General features: G+C 51.1%; 5 protein-coding genes across 5 annotated transcripts; 4 read left to right on the top strand and 1 right to left on the bottom strand.

Moving 5' to 3' along the window:
• Positions 1–1,778: 1,778 nt before the first annotated feature.
• Positions 1,779–3,308, top strand: Aspvir_008534 (putative nucleoside hydrolase; the record flags this gene model as incomplete). Its single annotated transcript, XM_043271702.1, has 6 exons — positions 1,779–1,814; positions 1,868–1,971; positions 2,025–2,194; positions 2,249–2,283; positions 2,332–2,628; positions 2,685–3,308. The coding sequence occupies 6 exons, from the start codon at positions 1,779–1,781 to the stop codon at positions 3,306–3,308; spliced, it is 1,266 nt and encodes a 421-aa protein (XP_043127637.1).
• Positions 3,309–5,125: 1,817 nt separating this feature from the next.
• Aspvir_008535 (basic helix-loop-helix domain-containing protein) lies at positions 5,126–6,387 on the top strand (the record flags this gene model as incomplete). Its single annotated transcript, XM_043271703.1, has 2 exons — positions 5,126–5,728; positions 5,791–6,387. 2 exons carry the CDS (start codon positions 5,126–5,128, stop codon positions 6,385–6,387), a joined length of 1,200 nt encoding a protein of 399 aa, XP_043127638.1.
• A 1,986-nt stretch (positions 6,388–8,373) lies between these two features.
• Positions 8,374–8,700, top strand: Aspvir_008536 (uncharacterized protein; the record flags this gene model as incomplete). The annotated part of the gene is made up of 1 exon (XM_043271704.1): positions 8,374–8,700. One exon carries the CDS (start codon positions 8,374–8,376, stop codon positions 8,698–8,700), a length of 327 nt encoding a protein of 108 aa, XP_043127639.1.
• A 232-nt stretch (positions 8,701–8,932) lies between these two features.
• Aspvir_008537 (uncharacterized protein) lies at positions 8,933–12,149 on the top strand (the record flags this gene model as incomplete). Its single annotated transcript, XM_043271705.1, has 3 exons — positions 8,933–9,065; positions 9,844–10,279; positions 10,331–12,149. 3 exons carry the CDS (start codon positions 8,933–8,935, stop codon positions 12,147–12,149), a joined length of 2,388 nt encoding a protein of 795 aa, XP_043127640.1.
• A 26-nt stretch (positions 12,150–12,175) lies between these two features.
• On the bottom strand, positions 12,176–13,845 carry Aspvir_008538 (uncharacterized protein; the record flags this gene model as incomplete). The annotated part of the gene is made up of 2 exons (XM_043271706.1): positions 12,176–13,204; positions 13,462–13,845. 2 exons carry the CDS (start codon positions 13,843–13,845, stop codon positions 12,176–12,178), a joined length of 1,413 nt encoding a protein of 470 aa, XP_043127641.1.
• Between the last annotated feature and the right edge of the window lie 670 nt (positions 13,846–14,515).

Genomic DNA, 14,515 nt, shown 5'->3' on the forward strand with positions numbered 1-14,515 from the left:
CTGGCCAGAAAAATTGAGTTGACCAGAGAGATTTCCGACTGGGTCAGGGGAGTTGGTTGCAAGTCAAGAGGCGAGGTCGCGAGGGCATGAAAAATGGGGAAGGGAGGGTGGGATCACCAGAGGAACATTGAGACAGCTGGTTGATCTCAATTGAGAGATGAGAACAAACAAGCTGAAGGTATGATGAACCGAAGGGATCACTGGAAGGTCAGTGTGAGTGAATGACTGATGGGGAAGAGAAATACGTGGTAGTGAAAGGTGGATAGAGGAGGTGGAAAGGAGGAGCAAAGCGATAATAATTACGACGGAAGAGGACACGGTCACTAAACTCCGCTCTCCAAACTCTCAGTATGGACTTTACGGAGAGTACCTTTGAGAGGAGACTAGATAGGCGGTACGGAGTAGCACTGAGGAGTCTCCACTGGGGCATAGTTCACTTTGACAAATGATTAATTTCATTGATCATTGAAGTCCAGCCTATCAAGCATCCATCGATAGATACCGCTCTAGCTGGATGTTGTTTTACCCAATTTTTTGATTGTTGCCCATCACCCTACTTTCACTTCGTCTGTAGGTATACTATCTACCGCCCTCAAAAGTCGTTAAGCGACTCGAAATTGTCTGAAAGGTAGTGACATTCACTCTGAAATGGAATCCTCCTTGATGGATTAATAAACGGCACTTGCATACGGAGTTAGCTGATTCCTCCAGGGGGTAATTCGCGCGGGGGGAAGCCAACCAATCCTTCCAGCCATGAGGTATTCCAGACCTTTTCCATCAGCGCATTTCCCCTGACTTTGTCATGCAGTCTAGATTTTATGTTGACACAGGGCTGGCATGATTGGTGCCAAGATACGCGCGTAGTATCTCAGGTAATAGTCACAATCATAGTTCTTGGACAAGGCTACACCAGAACAGGCCACGTCGACCGTTTTGACTGCCAAGTCATCCTCCACAGGGTAGGTACCCGTCTATCTTACTATGTACCAACGTCAAGAGAACCTTCGAAACTGGCGAACAATTTGAATACAGAAGTACTAGGCACTCCGTTAGAAGGAGGAATTTGTTAAATACTCACAACCCCTGACTCGTACCTCGATATTTCTTACGGGTTCATGGATGAGCAATTGACTCACTGGATGCCACGAGGGTACCTATACTTGAAGCCATATCCCTTTGATTGATGTTTGATCAACGAGTAATGCAAGGACGCGTGCTCTATCCTGATGGTAAATAATAATAATGTCGAGAATCTCGACCATCTGTTCTTCAGTCTTCCTGTTGGAACTATGAGTGTTGCTGCCTGATTCCTCAGGTCAAAAGGTACCTCGGCCTTATGCATAAAACTGCATAAGCCTTACCCTAATCATGGTGATGTGGCTGTCTTCTAGAATAATAATTCTCTTCTGGAAGTGTACTCCATACCTATCTATGAGTTTGGCCAAATTTTGGCACTGCTTCTGTTAGCAAAATTGTCGCCTACAAATCCGCGGTCGATTACATAAAAACATCGTGTTCAAGAACACTATGTAACCTTAGGCACATCGGAGTACTCCGCACTTGCTCGGAACCCTTGATGAGAAAGTTCTCAAAGTACTCCATATGGTGGGGAATATGATAACAGAGCCAAGAGAATAATAAGATTTCCCATCCCACTTTCTGTTGCCTTTCTGGATTATCAACTTCTACAACGATTTGGCCCAAGAAAGCACCACTCGTTTTGTTAACCTTGTCAAACACTGACTCCTCATAAGACTGATTCCTCGGCTCACCGCATCATGGCGCCGAAGAAGATCATCATCGACACCGATCCTGTATGCCTTCGCCAGCATCAATACGTATACGAAGACTGACTCGACGTAAACAGGGCATCGATGACATTCTCGCGCTCCTTCTTGCTTTATCCGCACAGGATGAAGAGGTCGAACTGCTGCTTATCTCTCTGACATTTGGCAACATCGAAGTGAGGAGGTGAGTTGCCGTCCTTCTAGTTGCACCAGTTTTCAATCGCTAATTATGGAAAGCTGCCTCCGTAATGTCGTCTCCATGTTCCACATTCTGGAGCGAGAGATGCAATGGCGTCGTGAACAAGGCCGGCCTGAAGGGTTTGACGCCCTGCGCGCCTGTCGACCGGTCGTTGCCGTTGGGGCCGAGGACCCTCTAGAGAATCAGAAGATGTTGGCCGATTATTTTCGTATGTACCTTGTCATAGAAAAGTTTATCATCGGTGCTAATGGTTGATACACAGATGGGACGGATGGACTTGGGGGCATTCATGCTAGCGTATGTTGACGTTCCTGATGGTCCCTCGAAAGATGCTGACCATCGCAGCATCCGCACTTCACTCCAAAGGAAACCTGGGAGCATATGTTCGATCCCTCGGCGGAGCCTACCGTCATCGAGCCCATACGCACGGGAGACTCGGCGCATCAATCCTTCATTGCCTCCAAGCGGCCCGCTCACCAGGAAATCCTCCGCGTACTACGCGAGAACGATCCCGACACCGTCACCCTCGTGGCTGTCGGTCCGCTGACCAATCTGGCCCTCGCTTCCGCGGAGGATCCCGAGACTTTCCTGCGGGTCAAAGAAGTTGTAGTCATGGGTGGCGCAGTCAATGAACCGGGCAATGTGGGCTTACCTCCCAGCTATGATTCTAGGTCTGTTTCTCGACTAACAAATGATAGGTCACACCCGTTGCCGAGTTCAACGCATACGCCGACGCATTCGCCGCGGCGCGCGTCTTCGCCCTCACCTCCCCAACCCCCAAAAGCACCATGCCATCCGACACCACCCTCCCCTCCTACCCCGCTAAACTAAGCAAACAGCTCACCCTGCGCCTCTTCCCGCTGGACATCACGCACCGCCACGGCCTGACCCGCGGCCAGTTCCGTCAAGCCATCGCGCCCCACCTGGAAGCCGGCTCACCGCTGGCGGAGTGGATGTCGGCCTTTATGGCGCACACGTTCCGAACCATCGAGAACCTTGTCCGCGACCAGGTCGGCGATGCTGTCGATCTCAGCCTGCACGACCCCGTCTGTATGTGGTACGCGTTGACCGCCGAGGATGCGGGCTGGAAGCCCTCCCAGGCCTCGCCTGAGGATATCCGGGTCGAGACGACGGGCCAGTGGACGAGAGGCGCGTGTATTGTCGACCGACGCAGCCGGCAGCGCCTCGAAGGGGAGGAGGAAAGTGCCAGCGACCATGGCCATTGGTTGAGCACGAGGGCTGGAAATCGTATCTGGAGAATGGACGGTTCGCCTGCGGAGAAGAACTTTGGCGCGATTCTACTGGAGCGGATATTTCGATGATTCCACCATTAGAACTGAAGCATGCACCTTTCGTTAGAGCAAATAGACACATGGGGGATATCTCTGGTAGAATAGTACATACCTAGTAGACCATTGTATGTTCTTCGTTCCAGAAATGTTGATCGATGTATATCACCGTTAATCGTCTAAAATGTGATGAGCACTTGAGAGCCGAGCTGCAGAAAAAGCAGGCACTGATGAGATCCCTGGATCTACTGGGTGCTAATAGACCATGGCCTTGGAAGTATCCAATTATCTGAAGAAAAGAACCGCAGGAACGAGAGAAGAAAGTTCCCCAGCTAAGCATTTTTCGAGGCATCCACTGCCAAGGTCAGATACCTGCTATTTCGAACCACGAACGGCAGGTTCCTTTTGAGGGCATGCTGGCGCGGAGAATTGCTGCCTGAGTCAAGCCGGATTGCCAGCAATTTCCTCCGCGTGTCCACTTTGGAGGCTGGTGATGGACAGCGTAATAGGATGGTTTCTTGCATATATATATATATATATATAGGTATATATATTCAGATGTACGAAGCATCTAACCATAGTTACAGACTTGATTGCTTTGAGGAATACTGCGTAACCAGGAGAGAGTATGCATAGCTTATAATTGCCGTTATTCAGCTACAGTGGCTCAACATGCTATGATACGATCAACCGTAAACTCAATCAAATGTGCTCCTGGAAGAATATCTTCTCGGAAAGTATACCTTATTTGACATCGAACGCACTACATACTAATGAGACGCATTCAATGGACTCGGTATCCTCCCGGTGATTGCAGCTGGTTGAACTTATTAGGCATGACCACACATGCCACAGGTATGAATTGTATTCTGTGTCTTATTCAAGACAACACGGGAAAAATGATAAAGCTTGATTGATCATCAAGGGTTTAACTTTCATAATCAATCCTCACTAAAATGAAAGATCATCAGGGTACTCAAGGTAAGCAAGGATGAGGTATTATTTTCCAGCGATTACTGCTACCCAGGGACATATCAGGAAAAGGTGTGCGTGTGAACCTTCACAGTCGACCTAGAGTCAAAGCCAGATGATGATCAGTGCACCCTGGTTTCTCCGGATTCATCTTTTCGTGTCCCCTCTGGAGTACACTAACACACTTATCAAAGCCTTGAACAGCAGCACGAGCCCCAAATTGGTGGACGAGATGAGCCCAGGGTAGCCGGTCTCGTGCCTCGCCGACCCCCCGGTGGACCAGCCTATCACAGCCCGAAGAGCTACCGCGTGGGCAAGCCCAAGCACGCGACACCCATTTTCGCTGAGTGTCTCTGTGTCTGAAGGTCCCGCGTAGCCTTTTTACCTTAGGTTCCTTAACATGGTGAACTTTGTCGATCGTCCACTCCATCTCCCACCTCTTTGCACATGTCTTCCGGCTGGTCGAATCATCTTCTCAGGAAGAGGCAGCACGCCTCTTCCTTCCGCTATCAGCACGGTATTCGCATCTGCACCACCTCCATGTTTCCGACTTGGTGAACAACGTCCCAGGTTTTAAGTGTCTCAGGGACAGGGGTCTGACCAAGAAGTAAACTTTCTCTTATCTGCGTACGCAATTGACTCGTTTTTAATAGACCTGAGGCTGCTGTCCCTTGTCTCTCATCTTCCGTCTTTCTCTCACTCCCTTGTTGCCCGTCTCTCACGCGTCTCTTCCACGGTCAATTTGTACAACGACAATCTGGTTGTCGTCCTACAGCTTCGCTACCTAGCTCCTCCAGGCCGTTTCATCGGCTAATTCAGACCTCTCTATCTTTCCTACCTCAGACCAGGTGCTGGGTTAATCCACCCATCCTGCCATCATGTCCCGTTCACGTCTTCCCCCAACTCCTTCAATGTCTGGAGAATTCATCATCAAGGAACAAACTTCCGTCGACGGTGCAGACGCCTTTGCATTGCCTCCAGCTGCCCTAAGTCCTGCCAAAAGCGAAAGTGCAAGCAGGAGACCTTCCAAATCAGACTCCTCGACCTACTTTCCTGCTTCTCCCACCTCGCCCGAACTCACAGGTCTGGGCCGCAATGCAAATCCTCCCCGTCAGGCTGGTACCAAGAGGTTACTTGAGGATTTTGATCTTCCACCTCCGCCAACCCGGACCCGCAAGATCATCCAGATGAAGCCCAAGACACAGACTCCGGCCAAGCCTGCCACAACAAACAGCAAGCCTTCAACCAAGGATAACGGGAAGAACCAGCCTGCCAACAATGCAAATGCCGCGACATCCGCCAACTCGAAGAAAAAGCAGCCTAGTGCAACCAGCGCCGCGGGTCGGAAAATTGCCAGGAAAACGGCGCACAGTCTGATCGAGCGTCGGCGGAGATCTAAGATGAACGAGGAGTTTGCGACTCTCAAGGACATGATTCCCGCTTGCCGGGGTCAGGACATGCACAAACTTGCTATTTTGCAGGTACGATCCTTCTTCCTTTCCCAATAGTAGTAGTAGTCGGCGATCACTGACTTTACGCACAGGCAAGCATTGAATATGTCAATTACCTGGAAAAGTGTATTCAGGACCTCAAGACTGCCGGCGGTCAACGGACGACGGCATCGCCGTTCATGCCGCCTGCTCCTCCCTCTCCCACGTCACCCGAGATGCTTGGCGAAGTTCGCAGTGGAACACAATCAACGTCCGTCTCTCCAGAGCTACTGCCTAACGGCGCTTACACCAACAACACTTCGCCAGCTTTCTCTCCTCGTAGCCGGATTCCGTCAATAGGGACAGCGATCGAATTTTTGCCTGCGATCCTTCCCAGCCCCGCATTAGGTCCAGTCCGCTATGGCGAGGGGACTATGCACCCTCCACGTGGTTCATGGACCGTCCCGTCATCAACTCTCACCTCGCCCGTCATTCAGCCACGAGCCAGCAATGCTTCCTCTGGAACCGACGCGGACATTGACCATGAGGCTTCCGCCGCCCTGCTCATGCTGAACAGGGATCGCCGCGGAACTGTTGGCTCTGTGCAGGAGGGTCTTTCGAGTCCTGAGTCTCGGGAGAACAGTGGAATGTCGATACAAGAGTCGCAAAAGAAGATGGGGATGAGTGTCAAGGACTTGCTTATTGCATAGATGCGTGTTTCGATTGTTCTGGCGTCAGGAGGTTTACCCTGATTCAAAAGGGGTCCTGGGTGGTGCTCTGTTTTTTCTCGCTAATGGAATATGAAGCGCAACGAGGCTACTGGGACTTTATAATGAATAATGATCTTTGGAGTTCACGAAATCAACTAGCAACCAATCCACTTCAACGAATCAACTCTCAAGCTAAACCCCTACTCCGTAAACGAACCTATTCCAACGGTCAATGCGTTAGCAGCCACAGCTCAGTACCTAGTACTAATAAGTCAGGAAAAAGACCCAGCCTGAAAGCATCGAGGATAAACCTAATTGTCTTTCTTTCAACCACCCCTCGAACGCGGATAGTGGATGTCTCACTCGTTGTCTTATCAAGTGGCAAAACACCTGGTCCGACAGGGAGGGGGACAGACTAATCAGACGAATCTTCCAGTCGTCTTCTCGGAACCCTGTCATGAGGAGAATTCGGGTTGGCAGATTGCTGGTGTACTGGGCAGGGGTTACTCTAGGTAGTCTACCTTGTGTTATTTCTTTTCTTTTTCCTGTGTTAAGGGCTGGACTCGTCCGTGCACTTCGACTTTCATCTGCTCAGCGCAAAAGGCGCCGCACGCGAGCATAATTTTCTGTCAGGATCATTTTATGCTTGGATCCATGCAGTGTAACTTGTTGTCACTTGTCATGGTGTACATAGCTCCGAGACATGTCTACAGTATGCCTTCGCTTCAATATCCCTTTCGCCTGTTCTTGATAACCTCGCGATAATGAGCGAAGGAGACATGAGGATAATGAAGGTCAGCATGCTTGAGGCATCGATCAGCAGGGCTCGTAAATAATTCATCTTCTGCGCCGACTTCTGCCAAGCGGTGATGAATGTATCGCGGCTCGCTGGCTCCACCGAGTCAATGCGGAGTGTGGAGCATTCACGGCAGATAATAAGGTTCCTATGGCCTATGGGTACCCAGGACGGTACAATCAGCTGTAGAAAAGCAATTACATCAGATTCTGGTTGCCTTATGGCTGTCGCAATGTTGTATTTATTTGATTTTCGTATTGAGGTAGGCTGGTACTTGGGAGGTACCCGACAACACGAAATAGGATAAAGTACTCCATACTCAGTAGTACAATGATCTACGCCAAGTGCTTGGTATGCGCCCCGGTCAATCATCAGCTCAACATATTGGATTGAACTATTTGAGCGGGAATTCGGACAGTCTTGGCTTGATACAAGGGGAATCTCTTGGGAAAATGAGTACTGTACCTAGTAATTCATGGCTCTCATAGGTGTGGATCTGGATGCGTAAGTACCCTAGTTACTGTTAGATGACGTCGTTGAGTGGCTCTCAGTAAAGCGCCGTTCGAGGTACTCAGCACTCTGAGGTGTCAGGGTACCTACTTTCTTCATGAGTAATGCTCCAGTCTAATAATAAGAAGTCTTGAGGTACTAGAGACTAGAGAGGTACATTTTGTCCATCGAGTAGCATGTCTGCCAAGTGTTCTTGTCCTGTCGCAGAACCAACCGGTCAATAAGAGTCCATCATTCATATTATTGCCTCGATTAAACGGAATTTTGATGATGATTGCCAAGCTAGGGAGCCTGACGTCGCAGTTCCCCAATCATCCATTTCACTCTCGGCACCTCTTTGCCGGGAGACCTTCCAGTCCTAGTATTCTGGCCTCCTCCGAGGAGTTCCAGCAAGAACGCCCCGCACGACTTTTGAGTCTATTAGCTCATGTTACTCCCTAACTCCCTGTCTGGACTCTGCACCTCTCTCTGTCTGGCCTAGTGACTGCCCTGTGGGTCAAACTTTGTCTTCTCTAGTCGTTGCTTAACTGACTGCCCTCTTGGATACTTAATACAGCCATCCCACCCACCCTCCGCTCCCTGCGTCTCCTTTCACGACAACAATCTCCAACTATCCACAACTCTCCTTCTTCTATCCTCGACTCTTCCAAATCTCCCACCAGTCAATCCTATCCATCACAATGTCCAGATTCCGCTCGCAACGCAAGAAAAACGCCCGCTCTATCGCTTCAGAGGATCCCTGGAGGGTCGATACCCCGTTCGGCCCTCCACGGATATCCTCCTTCCCCGGTGGTGGCATTCAACGGATCCGCAACACACTTTCCAAGCTGTCACCCTCCGCTCGAGCAGAGAGAGAACTCCTAAAACAGAAGAGCCAATGCAAAATCCCATTGACGGAAAGGAATATCGACACCCTGGTCACCAACCAGCTCTTCTCGGATTCATTCAAACCAGAACGGCATACGGAGCTGCAAATATCCGCCTGGCTTGACCGACTGGCATATTAATCAATTTTGACTTTGGAGTGCCGATGACATAGTCGTCTCTTCTGATCGAGAATTACCCCGCCACCGCCCATGTCTTGTCCTCCCTGTCGACGTCGAGTACTGGTCTGGTTCGAGCACCGTCAGCTCAATCTGAAAATGTCTCATTAAACGCAAGGAAATACCTATCCTGTCGATTTGGACTGGAAACAAGTGATCTTCCATCGCTCTCTTGGCGTCGACGCCATCACCCAATATGCCGCGCCAAGTATGCAAGTCTATGCCGCCTGCCGCAACGCAACAGCGACAACCAGGCGAAGAGACTCATGCAGCTCGAGGAGCGATTAACGAAATGCTTGTTCAACAACTAACGCCCGGGTGGTCTAGTGGTATGATTCTCGCTTAGGGATAAACCCAAGCATATCTGCGAGAGGTCCCGCGTTCGATCCGCGGCTCGGGCCGTTTCTTTTTGTTCGTTTTGCCCCCCCTTAATGCCATATGAGGCATTTGTCCTTTTTGCGTCCTGCTTCAAGGCGAAAATTTCTTTTGTGATAGATACCCCTCTGTTTAGAATCCGTCTTTTCAACGTTTATTCTTGTTTAGCCTGGAGCTTTGGTGATTTTGCCTGCGCAACAACAGCAATTCTGTTTCTCTTGATAATGATAATAGCAGATGGATTCTCCTCTACTCCGTAGCCTAATGAGAATCAAGAGCTTTCCAGTGCTTTCTTATTCTTCGACTCCTAGGAGCTGGCTTGGTTAGATACTTGGGGTTAGGACTCATGCGAGATGCCCCTCGTTGCTGTTATATTTACTTCTCCGCCCGTTCAAGGCCCCCCCGCAGCCGCAACAACAACCACGACTACAGCTCCCACCAGTCTTTTCTCACTACAACTGACACACTCATTCTGCCTATGTCAGGCGAATAGAGAACTGACTCGACCATGATCTTCCTTTCACCCTTGTATTGCGGCTCTCAGATCATTAATGCACCTGACCATAGGCACTTCCAGTGAGGGGTAATCCACAAGCAGATAAGGTAGCAAGCAACGGAATGCTGCGACCAAAGAAGGTCGCTATAATAGGTACATCAACTTGCCTTCACGCCAGCATAATCAGAGATTATATCTGAATTTGCAAGTCCGCTGAAGAACTCACTTTTTAATAGGCGCCGGTCCGTCCGGCCTCGTCACGGCCAAAACACTCCTTCACCATTTCCCGGAGGGCACATTCGCCCCAAGCATCTTCGAGAAACGCCATGAGATAGGTGGTCTGTGGCCCATTCGTCGCAATCGCAGAGGTTCCAATTCCGGTTCTGCACGCGTCTCAAAAGACCATGGCGCAGCTGGACCCGTGAATCCGTCCATGCGAACGAACCTCAGTCGCTTCACCGTGTCCTTCTCCGATTTGGCCTGGGAGTCGGTGCTTGGGACTGCTGATGTGCCTATGTTCCCGCAGGCGTGGCAAGTGGGCAGATACCTGGAGACCTATGCGGAGCGGTACTTGTCTGACGAGGTGGTCAGGTTGGGGTGTGAGGTTGTGCGTGCGGTTCGGGAGGTGGTTGGTGGCCGGCCGCGGTGGACCGTGCAGTGGGTGCAGAGGAGGTATTTTGTTCGAGTTTCTTGCTCATTGCATGGCTGATATAGTTGAAACAGTGAAAATGAGGAGCAGGGAGACGATACCGAGCAACGCGCAGTGGAGACCGAATCCTTTGATTTCCTGGTCGTTGCTTCGGGGTACTTCTCTCGTCCGTATATACCAGACATTCCTGGACTTACTGCCTTCGCCGACAGGACTGTCCACAGCTCTGCGCTACGCAGCGTTGAAGATCTGAATGCGATTGTTGAGAAGGGCTCCGATGGAGGAAGGTTAGTTGTCGTAGGAGGAAGTATGTCGGGCGTGGAGGCAGCTTCGTCTCTTGCCCTTCACGTTTCTTCGTTGAGGTCTGCGCCGGGGTCATCGATGCAAACAGGTAGCTTCCCTGAAGTCTATCACATATCCAGCCGGCCTTTCTGGACGGTGCCGACCTATATACCACACACTCAGAGGGACAATGCGACTGGCACGGAGACGGTATCCCTGCTCCCGCTTGACTTGGCTATGTATGATTTGGGTCGGCGGCCACCAGGCCCGATTGAGTATGCCTTTGGCCCTGTTTCAGCAGCGCAGGTCGCCAAGGTGAACGATTATTTCCAATCCGTTCTAGGGGAAGACTATGCGAGCATCGGCCCTGGCGATATTGGGTTAAAGCGCGGCAAAGAGGAGACTCTGCAACCATGGTGGGTAGGTATAGGGAATGATTACGCAGAGTTCGTCCGGTCAAAAGCAATCAGAACAGTCATCGGCCGTGTTTCAGCCGTGCATGCTTCCTCACCTGGTCGAGCAAAAGTTGACATCGACCTACCTGGGAAAGAGAGTATGTTGCTCGATGATGTTGCAGCGATTGTCCTAGCTACGGGATTTACCCCGTTTCCTTCGCTCGCCTTCCTCCCTGAAGCCGTTCTCTCTGCATTGGAGTATTCACCCGATGACTCCTTCTTCCCGCTGATCCTAGACGGAAAGGGCACTATTAATGCCAATATTCCTGACATGGGCTTTGTCGGCTTCTATAGAGGACCGTACTGGGGCGTCATGGAAATGCAGGCCCGAAGTCTCGCACAGACCTGGGCTCGATCCGACACAGAGCATGGCATTCAGTTTTCAGCGAAAGAGCTGGAGAGCAAAGAACAGGAAAGACAGAAAGTTCGCGAATATCGGAGTGCGGATCCGGATCTTCACCGAGGACAGTTCCCAATGGGAGATTATACTGGGCTGATGGAGTCCTTTGCTCGGGATCTAGGGATATGCCGTGCTCCTTTGCCGGAGCTCAACGAGCGACCTGGCCCTGTTGTTCCGGCGCGGTACGCCATGTCTAGTCCAGGGACCGCCGATATCCAGACGAGTTTGCACGCTCTGCAAGAGACTCTGAAACCTACAAGGGGATGTGCCACTCCAGCAGTGGCCATGGCGATCTTTCGAGCCCTTCACGGCAGCTGGGATTTTACTCGATCAGGACAAGATGGTGTATCATCCGGCATTTGTACATTCTCACCGCGGTATCCTTCCAGCCCCGCTTATGAGAAAGAATATCTGTACGAGGAGAGTGGTCATAAGCTTGCAAGCTTCGTGTACCGGCTCACAGATAGTCCCCAAGATGCGGAGATTACGGTCTGGTCCGCTGACTCTCAGGATAAGACTGCTGTTGCCCTCTCGTATGGCCTACGGACCTTGAACCAGGACGGCTCAAGCACGTTAAGTCAGGGAGAGTACACTATTCGCGCAACCGGCAGCCAGTGGAGCAGCAACTGCACGTACGAATACGTGTTCCGATTCAATGGCGCAGCCATATCATCCTGGGAATATACGGTTCGCAGGCCACCGGACCACGGCGTTGTCTTGAGTAGAACGCTATACAGACGTGTACCAAATACGTGACAGTCCACTGGCGACCTCTACTCCGTTTAATATGTGAATCGAAACGCAGGATGGTCATCGCCCAGATTCTCCACTTCCTCCTGGGGCAGTTCCAGCCTCCATTCCCTTCTGCCGGCATCCCTCAACCTATTCTCCCTCACCAAGTACGTCAAGAACAAGGCGCAAGCCGCTCCGCAGATCCAGGTCATCCCCAGACTCACCCCGTACCTGGTTGTATATCGCGGAGCCTCCTCCTTGAAGAAGATGTTACTCGCCACCAGCCCTCCACAATTGCCAAACCCAATCTGCATTGCCGACGCAATGGACTGCTTGTAATGCCCCGCCATGTTGTTGCTCAGCCAGCCCATGAGAATCGGTTGCGTCAGGTATCCGCCGCCCGTGATGGCGAAGACGGCAAAGTAGCGCGCCCCGATGGGCACGGATGCCTGGCAGAGCAGTATCACATAGCCCATGGTGGCAATGAGACAACCCGCCAAGGTGAACAGGTATCGGTGGCGGAGTCGGTCGCTGGCATAGGCGGCGGAGAGGGCGATGACCGTGGCGACGCAGTAGACGGGAATACTCATGACCTGGGCGCGGACGGCGGTCCATCCTAGCTGGTTGAGGATGGTGGGGGTAAAGAAGGAGACTGCGTAGCCAGTGTTGACAATGCCGAAGTACATGAGCGGTCTTCGTCGCGGGTAGCCATCAGTTTTTTGTTCATTTAGGGTCGAAGACGGGAGGACATACCCCAGGTAGATCTTTGGATCTGAAAAGGCACGCCGGAGCGACTTCTTATCCAGACGATCCATTCTCGCTTCACCTTGGTCTTCTGATAGGCGGCGGAGGAGCAGCGCTCGCTCGTCCTCCGTCAGGAACTTGGCGGTCTCGGGCCAATCGACGATGATGAACTTGGAGACCACCGCGACGACAATGGTGGCGAGACCCTCGAGGATGAAGATCCAGCGCCAGCCACTGTATCCGGCGACACCGTCCATGTTGTTGATGGCGTAAGCGAGTAGCTGACCAGCATCAGCAACCTCGTTGATCAAGAGAAGAAGGATGGATCTACCCCGCTAACAGCGCCAGCACAGATACTCGCGCTGAAAAAGACGTTGAGTCGCCATTGAAGCTACATATTGATCAGGTAGACGGATCCTCGTCCAGAAGTCAGCATCCGAGCTTGGAACGGGGATCAAAGAGAAGAGTACCAGGCATGAAACCCGCCTCGAACACCCCAATCAGCACCCGACACACCACCAATCCTTGAAAACTCTTGGTGACGCCTTGACAGACTGTCAGAATCCCTGTGGGACCGTCAGCCATCGCTCACCACCTGATCAAATCGCACAGAAGAGCGAAGCAAACCCCAAGCAAACATAATCCCACTCAACCACCACGACGGCCTCATCCTCTTCAAGAGCATATTACTCGGCACCTCGAAGAGAATATACGGAATGAAAAACACAAACAGGGCAATGTTGTACTCATGCCCGGTCATGCCCAGGTCCCTCTCCAGCCCCATCAACCGGGCATTCCCGATGTTGATGCGGTCCAGGAAGGCGAACATGAACAGGAGAGTGAGAATGGGGACGACGTGCAAGTCGCATTTCCATAGGAGCCATCTCTCTGCCGCTCGATCGATTTCATCCGGCGGAAAGGAAGCGGACTTGATATCCTCGATGGTGGAGTGCGTGCAGTCGACTTTTTCGTCCATGGTGCTGCTACTGCCTTAGTACCTAGTAAAGTAACACAAGAAGCAGCTAGACTATAGCCCTATAGGAAAAGTACTACCTTACCACGCTATGAGGCCGACGAAATATCCACCCTCTTTATAGACATTGGCCTGGTAGCTCAGGCCAATATGCATGTGTCGTATACACACGCCCCGCATATTGCGGATCTTTATCCTAGATTCCGCGGTGAATTGCAGAGTCATGCACTCAGGCAGGGCAATTCCGCTCTCCAAGAGAGACAACTACAGAACTGGCGTATCTAACAAGTGATTACTTCGAGGTGACTGGCTTGACAGCATACCTAGATAGTTAGTGCTGGACGCACTACCAGCACGGCAGCAATACAAACTAAACCAATCCTAAATAGAGTATAACACCTGCTGCTCAAGCAACGAGCAACTGAATTGCAAATGAACGGTGCCAAAACCCAGTCAGGACAAGGTTTATAGATCTTCAGTTCAATTCGAGGATGGACTTTACATGACTAGATCCAGGTTAGGGATTCAAACGCAATATGATATACCTGCAACATACACCGGGTGTCAATTGATGATTTTCTTCAAACCCATACACGGAGTATTCTCGTTCTTTTGAGAAGTAGCGATACTTGTACCTCTGAGTCGTGACTACCCCAGCTTCCCCGGATCCAAA

Source organism: Aspergillus viridinutans (assembly GCF_018404265.1).
Source record: "Aspergillus viridinutans IFM 47045 DNA, scaffold_7, whole genome shotgun sequence".
NCBI classification, from domain to species: Eukaryota; Fungi; Ascomycota; class Eurotiomycetes; order Eurotiales; family Aspergillaceae; genus Aspergillus; species Aspergillus viridinutans.